The following is a 26,224-nucleotide window of genomic DNA, read 5'->3' on the forward strand; positions in this document are numbered from 1 at the left end:
CAGGACAAGATGTTTTATTGGTTTCAACCGAATGGTAGCCAGGCGTCACTAAAGCACACGCACGAATCTATCGCTTTCCAAATGCTATTATTCCACGAAACTACTCTTCTACGTGATCGCAATTCAAAACAAACTGCTCAAAACAACTTTTTTAAAAGATAACCTGCCAATAGTTGGACTTAACACTGACAGGCCATAGCCTACTCATAGTAAAATGGATCAGTTTTGTAGTCAGGCATGTTTTTCTGAAACTGAAGCTGAATTCCTGCAACAGTGACTCAAAATCAAAAGCTCGTCGCGTGCTTCAGAGCTTGTGGTAATTGTGACGTCATTATTGATTCGTCGTTGTCATTCGAAGTCACATGACGCTTTTGCATGTTGTTAGTCTGCTGATTTCAAATTTGTTTATGATTGATTATACATGACGCGTGATAAAGCGATGAGCCCGCGTTCAATCTTCGCGTTTCTATAGTTTAGTTCGCTCATTGTTTTGTCAGCACCAGATGTTGCTGTATTTCTCGGCAGTCGAGTGTAGCAGGAACTCAGCGATAGACACGTGTTTCGCCCATGAGGCTGGGCTCATCAGCACCGCACCACTAGTTCCTGCCACATAATTCTCAACCGCTGCTTTTAATTGTTTTGTTACTGCGATCTGAGGAACTTGCTGATTGTTAGGTTCATTCAAGACAGAAGGAACTGGAGAAAAAAAGAGGCAGCTCGGGAGTTAATTGTTGAGATATAGAAATAGCTACCCAGACAACAAAATTTGTTACTTTTACATTGGTTCAACGTTTATAGACGCATGAGGTTATTCAACGTCGATAAGTACTCGGCTCAATGTAAAAATCAAGGATTCTGCTGTCTGGGTGGGTATTGGCCCAACGGCGGATATAACAACATTGTTCAGAAAACGCTTTGCGTTCATTTTAGTTAGTCAGAAAATGCGCTGCATTCAAATTACGTCTCTAGGCAGCTGTTCAGACAGCAAATCAATATGAAAATCAGTTGATTCGCTGTCTGGTTGAGAAGTTGTTGTTGCCTACTACAACTTGTAGGAATGTAGGCGTGGATTGTGGTGAGGCTATCACAGAACTGCAATTTCATGTGAGCTAGCAACACGATGCCTGGTGCACAGAACACGCCGATGTTAGAGAGCATTCAAGCACTTACTTTAAAAATTTAAAAACTTCATAAAATATTTTCTTTAATCAAGTAATTTTACACCTAAAGTGAAACCTTATTGGTTAGTTATCCCTGTCGTGCAGTTGCGTAGGAAGTACTCCAACTATCTAATTGTTCACATTTTATGTTAATTCAATAACGTTAAATTAATGTTAAAGATGGACAGATCTGAAGGCTGTGTGAGATTGAGAGGGGCGGCTCAAACGGGGCGAACATTTCAAAAAAGCGGTTATTTTAACTGAACGAGGCAATGATGGAATTTTGTATGTTACAAACGAAAATTTCGAACAACGATTATACTTTTATCTACTTACATCATCACGACTGGAGGGCATCTTTGGTTCCTGGCGGCAAAAGGCCAAGGCTGTGCCGCTGCCACAGCCGGGTAGCTTGCAGCTGAGTTGTTGTGTACAAATAGTTGTGTATTTTCAGAATGAGCGTTACAACATTAGACACAATGGCTGCCAGCGATATGGATTTTTCTCGAACGATCGCTCCTTCTTCTGATATTGTAAGTGGTTCAATTTCGTCCCTAAGTCTTTCATCAGATTTTCGGAAGGATGTTATAGTGTTCAAAGATGAGGATTTAACGGATCAGTTTCTGTTAGGAGAAGGTGGATTTGGCACAGTATATCGATACCGCTGGATAAGCTCCGAAAAGCCGTTACAGTTTGTAGCGGAGAAGCAATTTGTAACAACCGAGCGCTTGAGGAAGTAAGTTTCAGTAGTAACTTAAAAAATTTGCTCTTCGACTAATTTTGTTTCAAACTAGATTTAATTTGGTTGGCGCGAAAATGTCTTTGCTCTCCAAGCCTAAGTATAAATGTTAAAATCGATTACCAGCTGATCCCCAGTAGTTGGAGGGGGTACAAAGGGTATTTTGGACCCTGGATCGGAACGATTTCAGGCGCTCAGAATCTTTTCAAGGACCTACAGATGAAAAAGCCCACAGATTGTTTATTATGTTTGGCTCTATTGTGATGTGATAATGCATTCAGTTGATGTTCTTATGTCCGTTACGGATTTTTTAGGGACGTCTTTTTTTTTGATGAAAATCGCCACTTTTTTCTTTACGAAATTATTATTGATTCCCCTTTCCTTGAGACAATGTGTTTTATCCTTTTTCAAAAGTGTTACATTTGGCTCCGTCCTCTCGTTGTAGCCTTCTTCTGTGCGTACCATCTACCATGCATGTTCCAGGCTTAGGCGTTCATGCAAAGTTTCTTTCCAGTTATGCCGATATTTGACTATTAAAAGTTGTTGCGGTTGGAACGTGAAGATGATCCTTGAGGTTGTTGAGATTATCAACTTACCGAGCCCAAATTATTCTTTTAACGGCCGCTCTGATCTCCATTTTATTTTCAGAGAATCCGAGAAGGCATTGCAACAGGAGGCGAGCATACTTGGGTCGCTTGATCACCCCAACATTATAAAGCTTCTAGGGGTCATGTACAGGGAGAACAACTTCAGCCTCATCATGGAGTACGTGGAGTATGGCTCGTGCTGTGACTTCTTTAGAATTACTTTAAAAGATCTGCTACAAGACGAGATGAAATGGCCTTTCAAGTATCAAATTTCACTACAGGTATGTATTTCCTTTGTGTCGTGTTTCCCGAAGTCATGCCAAAAAGCAGAACTAGCTGATCTAGTGAATTTTACTTTTATTTTGTACGTTGTTTCTAGTTAGACGTATCGTAGTGGGAAATATTTTCTTTGTCAAAACGAAATCTTCTCAAAGAAATTCAATTCAACTAAAAGGAAAAACAAACAAAATTTAGACAAATAAGTTTCCCGTCAAAACGACACAGTTTTGTCACAAACATCCATTTTCCAGAATCAATGACAAGTTTACATTTCAATTCCTTCAAGTTTACAACGAAACGAAATTGCTTTCTGTTGAATGAACTTTTCTGTTTAGTTTTTTCAAGCAAATCAGTTCTTTTTACATTGATTCATCGTATGCAGATGATAAATCAATATAAGAAAGGACTGCGTTGTTGACCAAGTCGAATAATCCAAATGAGTGACACTGCGACACAATTTTCTATCTTGCAAGTTGTTGATCTGTTTGTGCATTTTGTTAGAACTTTGTTTAAATAATAATGCATAGCCTCCGACAAACGAAAGGACTGGCTGCCCCTACTAGCCTTCCAGTGTAGTCCGGGAACATCGTGAATCTGGGATGGTAAAAGGACAGACCCTCGGCCCCAGAAGCTCAAACGAAAGGACAAAATTTAAATTCAAACCACAGCGATTTTAAACAGCTTTTCTGACTAAAATTTCAACTTTGAATCACAATAGGTGTTTTTATTCACTCAATTAGTGATTTAAATTGGTGTGTCATGAAAAGCCGAGAAGCCTTGAGGTGCGTACGCTGTGTAGACGCGCTTTCATTTCATCACGCACACAATACAAAGCGTAGCACCATTGTCAAATACAATTGTTTTGTTACAATGGCCATTATTCGTAGGTAAGCAATGCTATGGACTACCTACACAAGTGCCCTCAATGCCGTCAAACAATTCTTCATTTGGATTTGAAGTCAAGAAATGTGCTTTTGGACAAAGGATTGAACGTGAAGGTAAATATTGCCTGCTGTACATTTGTGAATGCTCACTACTGAATAGCTGAGTGTGCAGAGTTTATCAGGATGTATTACAAGGTGACCATCATCATCATCATTTTCAACCTGTGGTAGCCCACTACTGAGTGAAGGCCTTCCTCTTTTCTTGTCAATCCAGTCGATCGTGTGTCTTATGTACCAGTTTGTTGTTCTACGTTCTTTGTCAATCTCGTCTCTCCATCTCAGTTTTGCCTTTCCTCAGAGGTAGCCTTTCCTCAGAGGTAGCCTTTCCTCAGAGGTAGCCTTTGTCAAACGTGGTGCGACTATTACACTGACGTTGGTTGATTGTAATTGTGGAAACCATTGTCTAGAACTGGAAAAGCTTCTTTTGAAGCCTTATTCTGTAGTTTCGAATACTTGTAGAGGCTTTGAACCACTGACGCAGGCCCGGTCACCGAGATTGACAGAGTGAAGTTTCCGCTTGTTATTGAATTATTCCATGCAAAAGATGAGGCTGGTTATGGAGATCTCTTTGAAATGCGCTGTAAGCGCACACCCCGAGAATCGAACTATCGTCCCGTGATCTTGTCACTTAACCACCGTTTGATCAAGTCTTGTTTGTGTAATACTTGAACTGGACGTGTCAATTACATAAAATTGACTTTATTGATGTAAAAAAATTGACCAAACAATAAAAACTTGACTTTTTATTGACCCATCAAATTAAGATTTTTAAACCTACTCCTTGTGTCCAGAACAATTACTTAAAACCCACCGCAATAAGGTACTCAAAAAACTTGACTTTGCTGACTTTACTTGCCCTAGTAATAATAAATAAAATTAATTATAGATCGTTGTAATTCACGAACTCGGATGCTTACAAGTTTATTTTGAACCTGCATCCAATGAACTTGATTTCGTCAGGGAGTGTAACTTGTCTTAATTTCGATAAATTTAAAACAGTGTTGATTTCCTAATTGCATTATTACTTCTAATAGTTTCGTATTTATGAAAACTCATTGAGATTGAGAATCAATATGTTTATCCTTGCTGTGGGATTCGAATGTCGAGCACAAACCGTGTCAATCGTTGTGACGTTTCGAGGAAACGTGACGTTGTTGAGCCTGATATTTGGCGGGAAATTTGCTGGTGTGACTTCACAATGCCTCTTCACCTACAGTACATAAAGCAGTGTTTCTTGGACAGATTACAAAAAGTTTCCACATTTTGCGTTGTTTCAACCTTGGTAGTCGTGGTAGGAGTTGCGTTCACAGACAAGGTAAACATGTTTACTCTCAAGACGATGGCGGTGGAAAAGTGGTCGCCATTCAGCAAACGAATTCCGCAATAACCCTGATGCAAAACGTCAGCAGGCGTCGAATCAACGTAAAAGAGACATGGTTTGGTGACTGGAATGTCATGTATTCATAGTGATCCTTCCCATCTCACCAGAATCAGGCTCTCTCAACATAAGTTGTGGTTACGTAATCCTTTAGACACGACAAACAATATGGCGCTTTGCCTTCCTTCCCAGCTGTTGGTACTGGGATTGTTTGTTGCCCAGATAAAGTTAAAGCACAAAAGTTCAACTTGATTTGATTGTTTACTGTAATTTGTTATTTAATAAAATCGTTTTTTTTTGGCAGATACAGTAGAAAATTTAACTTTATTTTGAAACTTTCATATGAACTTATAATAACTTCGACTACCGGTACTTTCATGGTGTGCTTGTCAGTCCAGCTTGCTGTCAGTCTGTACCACACTGCGAAAGAAAAGGTACATCTCGCATGGCAAAGCCCTTCATTTTTACATGTCAAAAGACGGATTTTGCTGTCTGGAATGTTATGGCCGCGGTGACATGCGCCAAAGGACCTGTCAATGCTTTTATGTTTAATTTTAGTCCGCCACACAGAGTTACTTACATTTCACTTAAGACAAATTGTTTAATCAGATTCTAGATATTTTTTTGAAAACCAGAAATGTTTTTCTTAAGTATTTCTTGTCGTATCCACATGCTCTTGAGCGGTGTCGAGCCAGCGTCCTTTTGAATGTGGAACAATGGCTCTCACCCGCAGCCGGCAATTGAGTTCCCAATTGTAATGAAGCCATGGATGAGCTACACCAAGGGTCACCAACCTTTTTTGCAACAAAATTAGTCGAACAACGCTACTGCCAGGCCAAGCTCCTTTTACAACACTTTTGACTTTTTTAACAATGCCTAATAAACGAGGCCACTTGTTTTGCGCACTTACAGCGAGGCGAGCGGTTTCATCAGAATATTCATCGCCAAGCAAGATTGGAGTTGTCACTTCGCTTTACAAAGGATATCTTGCAATTAACAGTTTCAATAAACAAGGAAATGCTTGACACATCGCAATACAGGTAACAATGGTGGACCAGTAAATGTAAATGTAAACATATCAGCGAAAAATAGGCTCCAGTTACAGGGAGAAAGAAACTAGGCACCATGAAACCATAATGAAACGAACGCTTGTGGAAATTACCGAAAAAACGTTTCTATCGTAACCCATGAACAGCGTTCCCTCTAAAAAAGTTATGAGTTGGTTTTTCATCCTTTTTGTCAGAGTCTATAAAACCGTATTTCTTTGATTATCAGACGACCGTCACTTGCGGTGCTTATCAGCATGGCAAGAATTGTTGATTAACAACATTTTGCAGCCTACTAAGCTAAATTATTTCATAATACAACCAGAAAAAGTCTTTAAATTTATATACTGTGTGATATTTTGCCAGTTTATTACAAATTAAGTTGGCACACTGACTTATTTTGCCAACAAAAACTTGCATAAAGGAACACTGCTCGTGAAAGACAATAACGGTGAAACGCACACTAGTGTTTATATGACATTTACAAACTTAAAATAAGCAACTCTATGCTCACAGACAATTTCGAAAACAGACGTTTTAATAAACCACTGGGACAGTGCAGGCCCGTAGTTGCCGGGGGGGGGGGGGCTTGGGGGGAAATGCCCCCCCAAGCTCAAAGCTTTTAGTTATTTCCTTGTAGAAACATAAGCATTTTAAAACGTTTGTCTGACAATCTGCTGCGTTTGGGACGCATAATGTCCTTTCCAAGCGAAAACATGCGTTCCACAGCCGCGCTGGATGGTATTGGTGTGTTGTATTTCAAAAACATGCCTTGAAAACGTTTACTCTGAAAGGTATCACTATTCTAAGCGTGCTGTGATGGTTTAGCATATAGAGCCTAAATCTTTTAGTGAGGTCCACTGCACCAACATCGCTCTTTTCAGGGGCACAGAGCTCTTGAAATAAAGTGTCTTCAACCTCTATGATGACATTCATTAATTTTTCGCTTTCTCTCTCTGATCCCTCGTGCTCGATACTGATCCCTCGTGCTCTTTGTTTCAAAGTTCTAAAAATCCACATTTTCAACTGCTTAAAACTTTTATTTTTTGTCCTGAAAACACCAGGAATGGCATTTTAGAGCTTATAAAAGTGCAAAATTTTCTGGAAGGGCATGCCCCCAGACCCCCTAGGAGGCTCACGCCTTCGGCGCTTGTCCGTTCCTGTCACTTTATGACGTCATATTTAACATCACCATTTACAGCACCCCCATGGCCAAAAGTCACGAGCCGCCACTGGTGCATAGTTTTTACTTCCCAATAGCTTTTGAGCCCCCCCCCAAGCTAAAATGTATAACTACGGGCCTGGGACAGTGTGGCATGTGGCTGGACATCGCATTGGAATAACTTTAAGCAACCCCTATCTAGAACTACAATCTGTTTGGTCGGTCGGTGGAATCGTATGCAAAGCGAAAATATGCTTCCCGGAAAGTATTTTTGCCTTCGTGATCTTTAACTGTTCAAGAAAAGTAATTTTGCTTATACTTGTACGCTGATACCTTCCGCGGCCGCACATAACAACGTGGTGAGCCGCATGCGGCCTGCGGGCCGACAGTTGGTGACCCCTGGCCTACTATATTAATTGTCGCATGTTTTGCTTCATTGCTTGCTTTGTTGAGAGTCCACTAAAAACAGGGCTTCCCAAACTGGGGGTCGCGGCCCCGCAAGGGGTCGCATATCGAACTTCAGGGGTCGCAGTGAGTACACCAATTTTACATAAAGTAGTGCGTATTATCCTATGGTACTTTTCAGACGTTTATTTTATAACGCAGTTGTTGATACTGATATAACTGTTCAAAACATTATTTTTACTGAGTTGTAAATTCTGCGTAAATAGGCCTCTAGCCCTGGTAGTGGGCTAGCTTGAGGACTGCATGCTAGTATAGCTATATATTGAAAAAGTAAAACCAATCGAATCAATCGAAAGCTGGTAAAAAAATCGAACGATAACGATAATTTCGTCAATTTTTGCATGGAAGTGGAGCTATTTAGGAAGGATTGTGTTGGCATATGTCTACAGAGGGAGCTTCTGCAATGACAGGACATACACCTGGGTTTCATGCAAAAGTGCGATTTGCGAGTAATACGCCTACACATATTGTTTTTACACACTATAGGCTATGACCTATGATTCATTGCGAGACTTTAATAGCTAAAAAGAATATATCCTTATCGAAATGCTATTGTGCAAGATGCTATGAAAATATTAACTTTGAGTCGCGCCCTCAATACCCATATTTTTGCAAGTTTATATGGTGAAATGTAATGAGAGTTCAGTTTAAATCCCTTTTACTGCATTAATTGTGAAGTAAGATGGCTCTCAAAAACAAAACTTTAAAAATTCTATTAACGCTGAAAAATGAAGTCGTGGTTTTCCAACGGAAAAAAAGTCAAACTTGGTCCATCATTTCTGCAATGACATCTGACTTTCAAAATTATGCTATTTGTGAGATTTGCTTGAAAAATGGAAAGAACTTAATTTATCCATCTAATGAAAAAACACCAACGTTTTTACATTGAAATCAAGAAATCAAAAACTTGAAGCGTTCGTTAAAAATTTAAACATCTAGAAAAAAGAAGTTGAAAATGATTCATTTGAAATTTTTTCATCTACTGTAGAGTTTTTGACTAACAGTGATGTGGAACCAAATGTTTAAGCCTGTGGTTATCGACCACTTGTCAAATCTGTTGAAACAGTTTTAAAAGTATTTTCTTCCAGAATTAAACAATGCCAAATTAGATTGGATCCAAAACCTATTTGTAATTGCCTACAAAAACAAAATACCGAGCTCCTCTCTTCCAAATCTCAGGAATAACATGCTGACCTATTTACCGACTCTACGTTGCGGCTTGAATATTCTGGAAAAAGTTTCACACTTTTTGGCTGGTTAAAGCGGAGTATCTATAGGCCTAATTATCTCACTCAGCAGTGAATGCACTCCTGCCGTTTGTGTTCACGCGTCTGTGCGAGTCAACGTTATCAAAGTTGACGACAATGGCAAGAAAATACCGTTCCAGACTAAGCGACATTGAAACCGCCTTGAGACCAGCAGTAACAAACATTGAGCAACGACTGGATTTGCTTTGCAGCAGAAAGCAGTCGCACTCATCGCACTGAATAAATGTGTTTTCGGTTGTGTTTTGATTCCAATAGGCTACGTGTAAAGTAGAAGGTTTCGAGTATCGGTAGCTTGATGCTACTTTAGTTTCGTTCAAATTAAGCCTTTTAATAAATATCACAAAAGTACATTTCGCACTGTTTATCATGTTAACTGTAAAGGGTCGCGGAAAATTTTAGGAGATTAAAAGGGGTCGCGAGCAAAAAAGTTTGGGAAGCCCTGCACTAAAATATATGTTGTTCGTTTCAATAAATAAGCTCGTAAACGGTTAATGAGTGTTTTAAACCACTTATGACGTTCTTGTGAACACTAATGCCTTCCAGAGGGTGCTGCTGATACGTGAGTTAAGTTTACTGTCTTAGCGTCATAGAAAATTTGCGTATTGTCACTGTAAAGTATGCCCACAGCCAGGGCCATGTTAACCGCCCCCAGTACCCCCACCGGGGGCCTCATGGCTGATTAAGGGCCCACTCATTAAAGTATGTTTAATATTTTTTGACTGTTTAATTAATAAAAAAGCTGCTACCAAAGCTCGATACTCAATAACTTACATCATGCAAGGCCACATTTACTGCTTTTCAAATTCTAAACTGGGGCCCCACTCATATTTAGTTTTTTGCAGCGTTTTTCGGCTTGTAACCGATATCATTTTATACAATTTTTTTCCATTTTTGCAAAATTTTCTTGCTTGCGTTGCTCGCTCAACCGCATTTGATTTACTTACCCAGCTACTTTTGCGCGTGCATAGTTGGAACAGTGGATTAAGGGAGTGAAACATTTTTTTTGTGTCTCACAAAAAAAACTAACAGAGTGATGTAATATTTTGAAGTAAACACTGCTCACCTAAATAACCTAGTTAGTTAACAATTAAATTGATAAATTTCAGTGTTAATCGAGATAAGTTATGAAGTTAAATGTGTCGTGAAAATGATCAAAACAAGTTGCCCTTTTTCAAATTTTTCTGGGAGGCAAACCTCCCACACCCCCTTTCAATCTTAAATTTTTCGCAAATTAAATTTGCATTGTTCACTTCTCTCATAAACCTTGCATTGTTAGAACTCTGATCCTTCAACTTCTTTCCCGACCCGCTGCTGCATTGTCGGCATTAGAATTGTTTACTCTTTGTTGAAATGATCAATTTTTTTCTGCATTGACGGAATTTGCGGTCCTAAACGCTTTCCCGTCCTATTTTTAAGCGCCATCACTAACATAGGGCCCTACTAGTGGATTTCGGGGGTGAGGGCAATGTGGCGCGCGCATTGCCTGCCCACAGCTATTCACACCACGCCCACGACGAAACCATCTGCGTAGATCATTTCATTTTACGGCAAGGTCACCCACTTCACGATGCTCCTGCTGTTTCAGGGCGGGTGTAGCGAGCTACACGCTCCCTTGTTGTTTGCACTGTTTACTTTCAATCATAGCCTTGGAGATAGGGTTGCAAGGGGCAGTTGCACCCTGAAACTCTATCTCCTGCAACCCCATCTCCTTCAACTTCATCTCCTGAAACCTCAAAAAACGTCTCAAATTTGGGCAGGATGTCCAGTTATTTGGAAAAATTGTAAATTGTTACGTTTCAAAATATATATTTTCAAAGACAATATTTGGGAAATTTTGTTTGCACCCCCAAAATGTTTTATTCTTCTGCAGCTATGCTTTCAATGTTACTTGTGTTTACTGGAAGGTTGTATACTCCTCAACGTTGTATGCTAATTTATTGTTTATGTTCTTACAATTACATGTTACTATTGTTCATGCAACGAGAAATGAATCGTTCACTGTCTTCATTGTGTTAACTCTGCGAATGTAATTGTGGAGTTTCCAACAGGCAATGTTGCCAAACCTCAAAAACAAACTTGATGATAAAACAACTTGTAATTTTTACATGGTTTCCAAGTTAGGTCAGTTTGTTTTTTCAACAGACGGCGTAGCGCGAATTGACAGCGATTGCCGCCACTGTTTCGCTTGTGAGGCTACTTTAAGATCATGTTGATTGACTTTATCACGAAGATTCACCTTGGTCAAAGCACAGAACGTTAAATTTCTTGTCGGTTGAAGAAGGTGTTTACTCTGCTTCTCTTGGCAGATGTGATGAAATCCATGTGTACTTTCACCAGGGTATTATCCAATCATATCCAAGTCAAACACTGCTCAGCTAGTAAAATCCTTCCTTATTATACTGATTTGAATTCCACGTCTGCAGACGTTGCTAGTTGGTTGTGGCACTAATGACCAGTTCATAACCAGATTAAACATTTTTAAGACAGTGTCTTAGTCTCTGAGTAACAGGGAAGGTTGGAACAAAAACATAAGAGCGTTGAAAACTTTATCCATTCGCGAAAGTTTAATTTGTTTGAACTTATCTTCATCGAAAACGTTTGTCTCAGCGCTGTCTGTTTATCTCTTTCAACGAGGCAAGAATCCGATGGAGATAAATGACGAATCAAGGGGTGAATCAAGCACGGAATGGCCCGTTTCGGTGAGTCCGATTCGGTGAGTCCGTTTCGGTGAGTCCGTTTCGGTGAGTCCGTTTCGGTGAGTCCGTTTCGGTGAGTCCGTTTCGGTGAGTCCGATTCGGTGAGTCCGATCCCTATTCGGTGATTTTTTCAATTTTTTTTTTTTAATTATCGGGTACCGTAACCTAATTGTCATTGCCGTTTTAGGGTTAGGGGTTAGAGGTTAGGAACTCACCGAATCGGACTCATCGAATAGTAACAGACCCAATCAAGCAAGCACGTTAGGACTTAGGAAAGAGATTCCAACAAAACAATCATGTACAGGCCTAAAGTGGTTCTCAACCTTTTTGTTGGCTTTGAAGCGGACTCTGACCCCTAAAGAAATTTTATCTGAAATTGTGATATATCGCGTCCCCCAATGGAATCAAATGTTTCCTAATTTTCGGAGCGACACACTTAGAAAAAGTTGTTGAACTCGCGACACACTTATGACGATTGATGACATTGGCGAAATTATGTTATGAGCCATATGTTGGCACACAGGATCAAAAAACAATAATCTATACGTTGACTTTCATGGACCCCCGGTTGAGAAGCACTGGTCTATATCAATCCGACCTTGTAAATACACTATGAATTAAGCTACATTGTTGTGTTTCAAGAAAGTGATTGCCTCCTCTCCCTGGGTCCGCTACTGTGGCAAATTCATGCAAAACTCAGCTTCTAGTTTTGATTCTAAATTCATCGACTAGAGCTGGCTATTAATAATTGCGTCGGTCCAACGTGTTCGAATGTTGAATTGATGCAAATGTAGTATTCATCTGTAGATACATGCTTACACAATAATCTGAATGAAAACAAGTGTTGTGGTATTGATAATAATAATCATGGTTTCTTCGGCAATGGTGATGAAAGTGATGATGTCGGTGACAGAGATGATAATAATGACGGTGATATTGATGATGATGATGATGATGATGATGACCAAGGCTGGTTTGTTGTTATATTGTACTTGGTTGGTAACAAAACTTTTTGTCATTCAATAAATTCCGTTTTATTTTAGTTGTGCGACTTTGGACTAACCCAATTGAAGACTCTAAGCCGAATCACTCAACAAGCTTCAAGAGCCGCAGGTAAAAATCTTTTGATGATGAATGAAAATTAGCATAAGATCCATTCGATAGGGAAACCCTATTGTGAAACCTTCTCTCAGAAGAATACCTTTCACAGTTGTTTACTGACTATGACTGGAAAGTAATTCCCCTCTTGATTTCTATACAACTGAGTATCATATTTCAAGAATTCCATTAACATTCTTTTGATAACTTCTTAACGTTGCATTTGCATTGATTCAATGTTCAGTGTACCAACTTGTCGACTACCAGCTTGGGAACATTCTGATAGTCACCACTGCAATTCATAGTTATAACTAATATCTTTATTATAATAGTTTCGAACATTTACAATGTTTTTGCTTAATTGTATTGAAAGTTCATTTCAGAATATGTTTAACAACTTCTTTCCTGTCATTGAGTACTTTCATTGAGTACTTTTAAATCTCTATAAATAATATTCTGGGGGAAATTTGCATGTTGTGTATTTATACAATTTAAAGTAAAGAACGAAGGATGAAACAAATATTTGAAGACTATCATAAAACTCAATTAATTCTCAAACATGGTCAGGGGCGTGTAAGTCCGTATAGAACTCGGTTGGTTGAGCGCCTGTGATTTTAAACAGGGAACCTGCACGGTCAAGCGATGCTGGCTCGACTCTCGGACTGTGCGATTGAGCAACGCATCTCAACGATGGTTTTTTATTCAGCGACACTTAGTGGATGGAATAATTCCTTGGCAACAACATTTCGACAATCGGAAACTTTACTCTGTCAATCTCGGTGACCGGCCCTTTGTCAGTGGTTCGAAGCCTCTACAAGTATGAGAAACTCTCAGGGTTCAGCTCTCAAAGAAGCTTTCTCAGTTCTAGGATAAAGATTCAATCATTCAGTTATTGCTGTGAATTGGCGAGGAGTGGCGCGACTGTACATGTTTGCAAACTGTAAACAGTGTTTACCGTTATCACATACTTCTTTTGACGTATAGTGGTTGTGAAAGCAAGTCATATTCAACTTTTGAAAGCTGTTTCCGAAGCTTAATTCTGGAAGTTTCGCATACTTGTAGAGGTTTTGAATCACTGACGCAGGCCCGGTCACCGAGATTGACAGAGTGAAGCTTCCGATTGTGATTGAAGTGTTATCTGTAAACTATTTCATCTATTTGGTGCCGCTGAATGAAGAGATGTGCTTCAAATGCGTTGCTCATGCATACATCTTAAACGCTGAAGTACGGCAGTTTGATCTTTCAGTTTCTTTCATCATCAAGCGATATTGACGATGTAAATGCGATGTCATCTTTTCTCTCATCTTAATCGCATTCAGGTTGCTACATGCTAAAATAGTTGATGTTGTTTGATTTTTAAACTGCTTATTTTTATCACTGTTTCTCGCTAGTCGAGTTTAGCAAAAATTGACAGCGATAGACACTTGTTTTTCGCTCATAAGGCTGAGTGCATCAGTATCGCACCGCTAATTCATGTCATGGTGCTCTCGATCGCTGCTTTTGGTAGGGGAGGAAAACAAGCAACCCCAAATTTGTCGTTGTAATTTCATGTTTAGTTCTGACTTCCACAAATCAGAACCCCGCCTCTGGTGACGTAGCAAGGGGTACGATTACCCATGTAGCCCCCGAGCGCCTTTCTGACCTCAATTGCAGACCCACTACCAAGTGGGACGTATACAGGTGAGGCCAACCCCTTGCTCAAAATATTATGTATTATTTCTATTCACTAATTGTTTCACTTTGAAAACGTCATCTTTTGTTTTGTCACTCATTGTTTGGATGCAAACTTTCAGCCATTCGGGAGGTAGGCATTACGTGCATTATCATTACGTGCATTACCCGTTTCATGCTAAAGACGTACTGTCGTGCTGGAGATCACAACATGGGAGCCTTGAATTTCATACTTCTGGACTAAAGAAGAACCAGACATACCGACATGCTTGCTGCCATTTTCAGCATATATTTGCAAGGGATGACCAGATATCGGCATATCGCATATTAGCTTATTTCTTTGAAATAAATTCATTGCCGGATATAAAACATCAAAACGCACACAACTTAAAATGGTTACAATAATAATATCTAAAAAAGCATGGTATCCTTGTATTAACTTATTGATTGGTTGGTTTTAATCTTTATACTCGGAATGACTGAGTGGGAAAGCTTCTGAAAGGTTATACCTGGTAGTTTCGCATACTTGTAGAGGCTTATTACTATTGTATGTAAACCAGTCACTGTTAAATTTTACCATTCCACGCATGCGAGGAAACACTGGGAATGTTGTTACAAGCACAGTCGCTCCATCGAGCAATAAACCACAGAATGTGATGTAGGCTCTGCTTGACAATGTTTCCTTCACTGACCCAAACATCGTCATACTGCTACGTTAAAGTAAAAGATAATACTGCAATACTGCATTGAAAAGATTTATCCATCCCGAGTGAAAACGCCAACTACATTTTTTCTTTCAGTTATGGAATATTTCTTTGGGAACTTTTGACTGAATTGGAACCATACGAATGTAAATATAGCTTACAATCTGTGATGATATTTGTGATGTTGCTTCATCGTCATTGGTTTCCTAATGCTACAACGCAGTATAACCCTTTCCCTTATTCTCCATGTGCCCAAGGATGGTAATATTGTTATGCAATACGATTTTCAAAGAGTGCTGGTGCGAAATATTACATCAAGTTTATTGTTTTCGTTATTGTCAGACAGTAATGAAGGATAAACTATAGTTTTCTTTTTTGTTTGGGAATACGTTCAGGCCATGGTTTGTTTGAAGGCTACACTTTCTAATCGGTGCCGCAAATTCCATCAAAAAGTTCTGGCGTAGTGGAGAAGAGTTGAAAGAGCGACAATTTAATGGATTTCGTCGATAAACTAATAAGGGACACTTCATCATAATATCATAATAATACCCACGATTTGAAAGAAGCAGTTTCCTAAGATGTTTGTTTAATCATTACGCTAGACATCTTTCTGATATGCCATTAACATTTTTGACCAGCTTACTTCAGTCCTGATCTTCTGAAAGAGCTTCTGAAAGAATTGGCCAACAAGCAACAACGTCCAGACAGAAAAAAGATACCAAGGTCTGCTCCTGAGCCTCTGAAGGATCTCATGATCAAGTGCTGGGACGGAGAAGCTGATGAAAGGCCAGAGTTTAAAGGTTTGGCTGATTGGATTATTGTCAATTATTTTGCCTTCACTGCGCTCGATATCGAAGAATCTAAAAGTATTCACTGTTGATAATCCAAAGTAGGCCTAATGTTTTCATCATGGTTCATTAAATGGGAAAAGTGGTTTGTTTGGAATGTTTCGCTCTAATGTTGTTCCAATCTGATGTTGTCCATCGGGGAACACGCTTGTTGCTTGTTTATTGTTGAAATTCTTTTCCATGCAGAGATCTTACAAAAATTAAACAAAGACAATCCATTTACCGACCGCGAAACGGAAGTATCTGTTCAGTTGGTGCTGCAGAAAGTTGTAAGTGATTATTTCTATTATATTTATAAGCAAAGGCGTAGTCAAGGGGGCAAAGGCATCACTTGACAAAGTTTTGCTGTTGAGTTATAATGAAATTCTCTCAGAATGCAAAATGTTAAGATATTTTTTCAAAATTCTCTGGAGGTGGCCCCTCTGTGGGTGATCCGCCCTCAATGACACGTTGCAAGGCACACTCACATATGCAAAAATGCTTACTCCACCCCAAAAACTTTGTGATGACTACGCTCCTGCTTATGAGCACCTGATGTTCAATTAATGCATTCTTTACAAAGTTCGTTACAAGGACCTGAGTGTAAAGTTTCTTGTCAAATAAAGTTTTCTTGTTACAGTTCTCCCATCTTCTGACTCAGAGCGACAGTCTGATGGTGATGTCTCCTCCTAGAAGAGACCCGTTTCCAGGAACAACAAGAAGCGAAGGCCAATCCCAGTAATGTGAAAATATGATTGTTTGCAACCAAGTATAACCCTGTCTTTGTTTAGTCGAACTTTTATCAGGACACAAGAATATACAACTAAAACTTACTTTGTGCATAGACTTTTTAATTTAACAATTTGAATTTGATAAGGTGTTTACTTTGTTACATAACAAGCTTATAAATTTAAACACATATTCTTAATTATAATTAAGAACAAAGAAAAGATCGAACATTTAGGGTTCCATTGGAGCCTCATCACTTTTTACTTTCAGTAACTTAACTTTAGATTATGAAATAAAAAACTTACCCCACTTTTAGATTGTTTCTGAACTTTGAAACAGCGCTTGATTTTCATCCGCTGTAGGGCAGTACGGAGGCCTAACCAAGCCATCAGACCCTTCGAAGAAAGTGGACACCCCGAAACATCCCCGAAGAAAGTTTTCGGCCGCGACACGCAACAGACAGTGAGAAGCACTCTTAGTAACTTTCCAACTCAGCGCATCGGCGGTGTCTTGATGGAGGAACAGCCGAGCACGTCACGAAGCACCAACTTGACCAGCAAGGATATCATGATCAGTGACGTCACAGAGGAGCAACGATCACATGACGATGATCCTCTGCTCGCCGGTGAGTCACATTGTGGCGAGAACCGTGAAATCGTCGTATCATATGATTTAGCTTCATGATATTGTATGATTGCTGGTGGTGAAAAGACTTCTTTCAATGACAACTGGATAAGATATTACAAAAGTTTGCATTTATTTCATCTCATGAGTTCAAATACATATTTTGCCTTCAACAACTGTTTGAAACCACGCGCTATGATAAACATGACGTTGATATGGCCGCCTAAGTCACTTCACACAGCAATAAAATATCGGTTAAAAAGTTTTACACTGAGTTAAACCTTTACCATAGCCAGCCATGGTTCATAAATTCAACTCATATGGCTTGCAATGGCTGGTGCTATCTTTTTTGTTCCAGACACGTTTATGACAAATGATATTATTCTGTGTTTTAAAAAGCCATTAATGGCCACGTTTGAGCTCTCCATTGGATGGTGTATGTTGTTTTGTCCTTTATGCTGCCAACCATAAATAGTTGGGGCCTCCTCTCTAGCCAGTGGTCAAGGACAGAGGAACGAAAGAGCAAACCTTTGCCAGAAAAGCAGCAAAACCAGTACGCTGCGTTCAAAAAGTTCCCAAGTCTGTTTCAGAAGCCGAGCAGTACACATTGTGACGCAACAAGCTGACGTTGACACTGCACGCGAGAGCGTACAGCTTAGCCAATCAACACACATAAAAGAATGATCGTAAGAAACAACTTTCTAACCTTATCTTACCATCACAGACGTCGTGGATCCAGTTGAGAGCAGAAGAAAGAGAAAGAAACGCTTCATTGCTTTCTTTGTTCTCGTCGGTTTGATTGTGATCGGCGTCGCTGTCTTTCTGTCGGTGTGTTACACACGGGGGTGCTTTGGTGAGTAAGTTAGTCGTCGTGTATTGGGCATACAATTGATAAATCAGGAGATAAACTCGTAAACCTTGACAGCGTTTCCGGTGTCGTGCAGTGCCACAAAGTATTCTTGGTGGCAAAAGAAGCAACCTCCAGCGCAAAGATCTTCATATTATTCTTTCGTAATGATTATGTTGTCTCTGAATTATTCTCTTCATACCCCTGGCTATTCTCTTCATACCCCTGGAATGATTTGCTGCGTGCAATTGATTAAAAATAATACTGGTCTTGGTATATTGTTTCTCAGAGTAATAATTAGGTTTTCAATACAAGTTTTAAGCGTTTTTCAATTCCTTTCTTCCTCATCAAACAAGATATTCCGTTTATTTATTTTCATCAGTTGACATCTTCATAATTCTTTTAGCTTCCTGCCCTTCCCTCGTGAAGAAATCGCACCAGAGCGTCACGTGCAGCTCGTCCAATCAGCAATCGCCGACGCGATCAAGCGTCGGCTCGAAATGTCACGTTACGTGCGACCAAGGATATGGCATCAGAACTGGAAACACCCAACTCACCTGTCAATCCAATGGAGCATGGTCGTCTCTCCAGCCCGACTGCTCACAATGTAAGTTGTCAGCGCTCGGTTATGCTGTTAAGGAAGCCAATCTTCGTGTCCACTTTCAGGCATGCCTAAGTGTCCTTCCACAGATACAGCCGCATGCTCTTGCTGGGTGTCGAACCGACGCCCATTCGAACTTTATGCACAACTTTAAACCCTCACCACTCGGCTAATCATGTTAGTTTTGCGGATAAAACTTAATTTCAACTTTTGTGTGAAGGCTTTTTGGTCACACTTTGATGTCAGTGCCGCAGCTTTCAAGCAAACCCTGCCCCCTCTCCTAGTGTTAACATTTTTATATCAAAAGAGAGGACTGTTCGCCCCTGTTTTCCACATTCTTGCTTCTTAAGAGATAAAATATGACCCAGCAATTGTGACAGTACAAAATCACAGGATCTGTAAGATTCCAATGTGTTGCATTACAAAAAAAAAAAATGAAGAAACGGATCGATACCTTCGAGCTTTGGACATAGCAGGAAAATGTTAAAAGTTTCATGAAAATGTATCCAATCCTCACTAAGAGGAAGGGACATTATGATGATGGTGATGTGTTGCATTTTTATTTTCTAACCCTTTTCAAACATTCTGCTTCGTGAAAGGTTTTTGAAGGTTTTCATAAAAGCACATTGTTCTCTCGTGCCACGTTGTTCTTCCTCATAATGATATTATAGCGACAATCGTAGCATGTTTAGTTTCCTAAGTTATGTTAGTATTTGTGGGTGCAACCACGTGGAGGGAGTTGACACAAAAGCTCAGTTTACGTGTTTAATGAATTTTTGCACAGCAATAAACTTTACTACAAAACATTATTGGATAATTAATCCACAGTCATATTTTTTGTTCAGTGCAATCTTGTAGTGCCCTGCCCCCTCCAGCCAATGGTGGATGGTTTAATTGTACGGACCACTTCTACGAGATGTCAGTCTGCACGTTTGCTTGTCCTGATGGCTCACATCTTCATCTACCGGGTTCTTCCAAACTGAATTTGTCAACGCATGGTGTCACTGACACCACCACAAGCACGTGCACCAGTGGGTCAGTGACGTGGTCCGCACCGGAACCATATTGTGAACAAGGCAAGTTTAACCCCACGATCGCTTTAGACTTCAATATGCATTGTTATAAAAATGGTTTATAATTGTTTGATGATAAAACTATGACACTGGTAACTCCGCTTAATCGGACCACAGGAAAATCAAAACGAACTGGTTCGATTAAGTGGCTGTTGCCATTAGCAAGTTAAGCAAGTAGCGATATATTTCGAGCTGTAAAAGAAGCACATGGAAAGAAAATAAGGAAGCTATTGCAGAAAGTTGGAATTCGGCTCAGACGGCCCAACAAGTGAAACATTGTCCCACTGAACGTGGCCGATTTTGCGTACTCGACTGTAATTCTAACATCAAATACTTCTACGTCACCTGATGAAATATCAACGTTTTGTTAACGCAAATATTGGCCTATTATTATTATACGTTCAAGTTTAGGAAGATCAAGAACAGATGATTTTAAGTTACATCTTTGATAAGATTCCACTAAGTCAGTAACCCAGTGAAGTTTAGCCTACTGCGTGACATGATGGAATTACTTCGACTTGATTGAAACAATTGTTTCGTAAGATTTGGATAATTTAGACTTTTATGACAAGTTTGTTAACTCTTAAACTAAACTTCGTGCGGTACGGTCGCTTCCAGTTTAACATCATGATCAACTAAAGCTAAAGATTACAAGGAACTTTGAGCATTTCAGAACTGATGTATTTGTTGTATAGTGAAGAATTGTCGGCCATTACCAAAGGTTACTGGCGGTCAGTTTGCTTGCAATCACCTCGACCAATCAGCAAGTCTCAACGACGAAGTTTACGTGAACGGTACCAGCTGCCGTTTGAAATGCCAGGCACATTTTGGCACCAAAGGCTCATCCACTTATCAATGCGAGAAGAACGGCTCGTGGAACTACACGTCACCGCCAGTTTGCATGCGCGGTGAGTGTGACGTCAAAGAGACGTTGTTTGTTTTCATAGCGACGGCAATAACTTGGGCTCCGTCCCTCTCTGTTGCCATTTGTCTCGGTCGCTTTGGAAGGAAGAGATCCTTGTATGACGTAGTTTACGACGACGTGAAGCGCTTTTCTTTCTATTTCAGCGAAACTAGCCATTACCGGCTGTCCTGAGAACTTTTGTGTCTCCTCTCTCCTCCTGGGTTGTGCGCCATTACTACTAAGATTATACCCTTGAAGGATGAGTATGTCCAACTTTGAAATAGAAGTAGTTATACAGTAGCAGTAGCCTACGGTAGCATAGACACTACCCAGCCAAATGAACAACAATGAAGCAATTGGATAAATAACATTGTTTTGAAAAGCGTTATTGAGAAATTATGCTTTCAAGTTGACGACGATATTTTCCAACAAAATTTAAGATTTCCGATTAAAAAAAACTCCAATTGTTGCGTCATGTTGCAGAATGCCCGGCTATATCGGACTTCAATGGAAGCTTCAACTGCACACAGTCACTCTTTGTGACGTCAGTGTGCGACTTCAGCTGCAAACCGAACTTCGTTATGTTGGTGAGTAACTTTATAGTTTGGTAGCTTTATGGCTTGGTAACTTTATGGCTTGGTAACTTTATGGCTTGGTAACTTTATGGCTTGGTAACTTTATGGTTTGGCAACTTGGGCCATCCTAGGATTGTAGTTCTTGTTTTTCTTTTTAACTGTAATAAATCATTTTTACGTGTCCTTGCTGAAGATGTTATTAAGATGGCGAAATCAAATGCTGCGATCTTGAAATAAGTTGTCCGTCATATTCATTGGGTGTTATGTGAGTTCAGCTGACGCCCTTTCCTCTTTTAGTTTGTCTCTCATTGCAGGGCCCCCAGAGAATCACATGCATGAACATCGGATCATGGAATTCGGCTCCTCCTCAGTGCGTTTGTCCCTCCTGCAAAACAGGGGAGAACTGCGACCTTCCTCAGACATGGACGGATGCATTGGACGAAATGAACGCTTCCTACAGCACTGGGAAAGTCAGTGAGACTAATAATGATAATGACGATTTTTTGACAATCATCAAAAACAATTCATTTCTTTTGGTTGTCTCAGCATAAAAATAGAATCATTTCATGTGAAGTTATACTGAAATGAGCTTGATTGAAAGACTTAGATGTAATGGCATCACGGTTTATATTAAAACGTAGTTGCCTTGCGTTACTGTATCCAGACATATCCACCTTCTGCATCGTAGTATTTCAAACAATAGGGGAGACTCGGGTAAGTTGGCCCAGCAAAATGTAAACTTGAATTTGTGAGCTAATAACAAAACATATGTTAAAGCGAATGCCATTGAAGAGTAGAGCATTTATCACTTTAGAAGTCGACATATTCTTGCATCAAACCAACATTCTTAGGTATGTAATTTTTCAAGTTTTCCGAAAAAATTAAAATGGGCCATCTTGCCCGCCTGTGCAGGTAATTTGGCCACCTGGTCAACGTGTCAATCTCTCGGTATAATAAACAGTGGAAAATCTCTCTCTCTTCTCAATTTTTCTTTTTAATTATTGCTTGGTTTTATACAGGCATATATACATTGTATGCATTCTTATACCGGTTTGGTTTATAATGTAATCTAATTTAATGCAGTATTTTATCTCAGTAAACGTTTTTTTTACAAGAGTAGGCCTACACCAAATAAACTTTCGAAAATAATGAAGGCTGCATCAAATATTATGTGGCTGAAACGGCATGCTTTTGTATTTCTAACGATAGGCCTACTGATAGGTAGGACCTTGTTTGCAGTACAAACCCCATTTTGCTTGGGTACCAATATCGGAACATTTTTCATGTATCTCCGAAGCGGGGTACGTTTTAGACCGTCGCTTGAGAAGTGGTTGCATATTTTTCTTTGACTCACACCATTCCTCAACATCTTTAGCCCTCTTCATACACCTGCTGAGACATATTTTCGCGATTGGTTTTCTTGATCTCATTACTTGCCATTATTCTATTATTACAATATGGGTTAGGAATAAGTTGTCGCAATCTGTGGCATAAAAACGATGTTAGGAAGTGAATTATTGTTATTGATTGCTGATGTAAAGCCGCGATTTACTTACTTTGGATACTTGATGCTTCAATCTTGAAAAAATAAGTCATCGTATTAATTAGTCCATTATCATTCAATATAATACCTCATGAAGGCAAGTTGGCCATGGTGGCCAACCAGGCCCAGATTAAGGTCAAATGGGGCCCCTGTGCTAATGAATTTTATGAGGGCCCTTACCAGCTTACGTGGAGCGTAATGGAAGTAAGCAGGTTTTGCTTGCAGAGGAAACCGAGACTTGCTTAGGTAAGTTAGATAACTTCGAAATAGCACGTGATCGATGATTAAATAAGCATGTGCAAGTTAAGTCAACAATGTTTACATTATAATGGGTGCAAAATCACACACATTAAATCAACGAAACCGTGCAAGGGAAAACATTGTAGCAAGTGACCACTGTTAGTAGGCTACTGCACACTACACTGCAAATTGCAATGAAAGGTTATTTTGAATTTCTATTCTAAACTGCCTTTTCATTCACTACTAACTACCAATAGGATTTAGAAAACTAACATAAAATTCAGTCGAACCACTTTTTTCTGGCTTTCTTTGCTGCAAAGTCTGTCAAGATAGCATCAAAATGGAGAAGTCGCAGTTTATCAGACTCTATGCTGAGCTCAGATTAGCCAACCGCTCTTGTGTCATTGTAGACCGAAGGACTACGTTTTTGATTCTTTTCAGCTTAGGGAACGTTCAAATATTACGTAACGCTTTTTTTCCGAATTTTTGACCCCCCCCTCCCCCATGTAACGCCAACGTAACGCTTTTTTCAATCCCCCCTCCCCCATGTAACGCTTTTTCACTACAAATTCAGCACAAAAAACTACCATTCCGTACTCGAAAGCGTTACGTAACGTTTTGCTTGAACCCCCTCCCCCCCGAAGTGACGCTAACGTAACGCTTTGCATAAACCCCCCCCTCCCCCTCGAAGGCGTTACGTAATATTTGAACGTCCCCTTAGAGAATGATCTTTCTCCAGAACAGTTAGTGACCATCATACAAAGAAACAATCTAAGAATTGTTTCTACATTAGGGAAAGCAGCTTCAACTTTGTCATTCTTTATTATCTGGTAGCCTAGATGTTTTCATGACTAAAACTTGCTTTATTTCCATAAGCCTTTTTAAGATACAGGTAGAAATTCAAAAGTTTATCAACAAGGCAGAGATCAACATCAGTAGGAAATTCTTTCGCTAAATTTATAGCACTCTGTAAAATCTGTTCCTTTGATGCATGAAGATCAAAAGTTCATCAACAAGACAGAGATCAACATCTGTAGGAAATTCTTTCGCTAAATTCATGACACTCTGTAAAATCTGTTCCTTTGATGCATTTCACGTGAAGGGGGAGATATATTGATAAATGTGTTACTTTTTTTAGACAGAGGGGCCCCACTTTTCTTAATTTTTTTTCTTATAAAATTTTTTCAGGAAAGATTTGTTATTTTATTTATTTCATTTTTAGGAAAAGTGGGGCCCTCTGTCTGCAGGGGCCCCTGTGCTTTAGCACACCCTAGCACAATGGTTAATCCAGGCCTGTGGCCAACGTACCCACCCACGAAATAGGCCAACTTCCCTGCGTGGCAGCCATAATGTAAAAACTAAAATTTATGTCAAACTATCGAGCTTCTAACAACGGCTTCACCGTCAAAGTGAGTCTTAATAACTACCCTAGCGTTGCACTAACTAAATAATAACCTTTCTTATATAGTAAGAAAAAACTCACACGACATGTAAAAAATTCTAAAATTTTAAAAATCACAATTTTTCATACAAAAATCGAGCTCACAAGTTCACATTGCTTGCTAGAGCCTCCCAACCTGGTGATAAGGTAGTTTAAACAGCATTTTCTCGGTATGTGTATGATACGTCACAATAACTATTGTGCTTAAAAATTATTTAGAGTGGGCCAACTTACCTGAGTCTCCCCTAGTTATATTTGAAGCATTTGTATACTGCAAATTCGAGTTGAAACTTTGATTTGTTCATAGCAGGGTTCAAGAATGCACCGCTCTGTCTTTTGAGAACATTTGGTAAACATTAACGATAGTTGCAGTGGTAGCCTATAAAGTATTTAACTATTTATAGCTTTGTTTTTGTACTTTATCAAACCACTACAATATTGATAAGTTACTGTATTTATAGTCCAATAAGAACTTTGATACGACAAAAATGACTTTTTTGACTCATTGTTTCGCAAATTCGAATTGACACAAAACGAACGATTGTAATCGTTGATAAAATGAGACCGAGCCTGTGACTTGTTAACGGTAGCCTACCGCCCTTTCCTTGGCACAAGTGCCGCCTTTTCCTTGGCACAAGAGTGCTGTCGAGGGTTGCTTTGCTAATTATCATGTTTTTGTTCGCAGCCTTTCAGGTACGGCGACCACTCGATCAAATGTTACAAGAGAGTATTTCCCGCGCAATCCCCCAGCAACGTCACTGATGACGTCCCTACGTCGTCATGCGTATGCCGTGACGTTCCCTTGAACGTGATACAACAATGCAACGCGAAACAAAGCTTACAGGCAGTGTGCGAGAGCAGTCTGTCCTCCCTCATATTGAAGTTAGTCTTCAAAGGAACTTACAATTTGCCATGCGACGCGTACCTGATGCCGCCATCTTGTGAGAAGTGACAAGTCGGCCATGTTTGTTTGTTGAAAGAGCTACTATTGTTATGTTGTTTTGTGGTATCATAGCATCACAGGCGTGCGACGCGGTTTGAGATGCAGTGAGGAGGCCACCACTGAATTGGGGGTTTCCAACTAAACTTGACCCAGAGTCACTTCAAATCATGAGACTCCACTTAAACAGGTGAAAAACAACGATTTATTCTCATCTGCACAAATTAAAAGTTATTGGAACACCGGGAGATGGGCTTTTAATTCATATAACTCCATTTTACATAACTTATAAACTTTATTGAGGATATGCGTTATGACAATATGTATTCTGCCCAGAGATACCAGACTTCGATATCCCTGGTTATGCCAACCAACTGCTACAAGTGTAGAATCCAGTCAGTGTGTGGAGGCCAATGGAATGAATTTACATATTCCTTTTATCCTACCCGGGTGGACTGTTAATGTTTATGTCATGGGACCCAGACATCAGTTTTTCTTTTCAGTCCCCACAGTAGCGTCTAAGTTATTGAAAGCCCTTAAAGGGACCACTGGACCGACCATGAAATTTTTTACGATTTGAATGTTGATATGAAGTTGCTTTTGAAAGATTTGCGATGTGGAGTTTTATATATTTATTCTGCTCATGATTTTTCCAAGCACGCACCAACTGCCGTTTGTTTGAG

General features: G+C 39.7%; 1 protein-coding gene across 2 annotated transcripts; it reads left to right on the plus strand.

The window, feature by feature from the left end:
• The first annotated feature begins 1,618 nt into the window (after positions 1-1,618).
• On the plus strand, positions 1,619-26,076 carry LOC145781055 (uncharacterized). 2 transcript variants are annotated; one of them, XM_082592776.1, is made up of 17 exons: positions 1,619-1,896; positions 2,548-2,767; positions 3,653-3,763; positions 12,768-12,837; positions 14,379-14,502; positions 15,294-15,343; positions 15,836-15,997; positions 16,232-16,314; positions 16,665-16,762; positions 17,116-17,378; positions 18,102-18,230; positions 18,631-18,831; positions 19,671-19,901; positions 20,594-20,806; positions 21,286-21,389; positions 21,692-21,847; positions 25,287-26,076. In XM_082592776.1, the coding sequence occupies exons 1-17, from the start codon at positions 1,640-1,642 to the stop codon at positions 25,551-25,553; spliced, it is 2,739 nt and encodes a 912-aa protein (XP_082448902.1). In that variant the 5' UTR covers positions 1,619-1,639; the 3' UTR covers positions 25,554-26,076. The 2 variants fall into 2 exon arrangements, with proteins under 2 accessions (XP_082448902.1, XP_082448903.1); XM_082592777.1 differs by lacking the exons at positions 1,619-1,896; positions 14,379-14,502 and having other exon boundaries at positions 2,613-2,767.
• Positions 26,077-26,224: the final 148 nt, after the last annotated feature.

The sequence above is a fragment of the Aplidium turbinatum genome, chromosome 12 (assembly GCF_918807975.1).
Source record: "Aplidium turbinatum chromosome 12, kaAplTurb1.1, whole genome shotgun sequence".
NCBI classification, from domain to species: domain Eukaryota; kingdom Metazoa; phylum Chordata; class Ascidiacea; order Aplousobranchia; family Polyclinidae; genus Aplidium; species Aplidium turbinatum.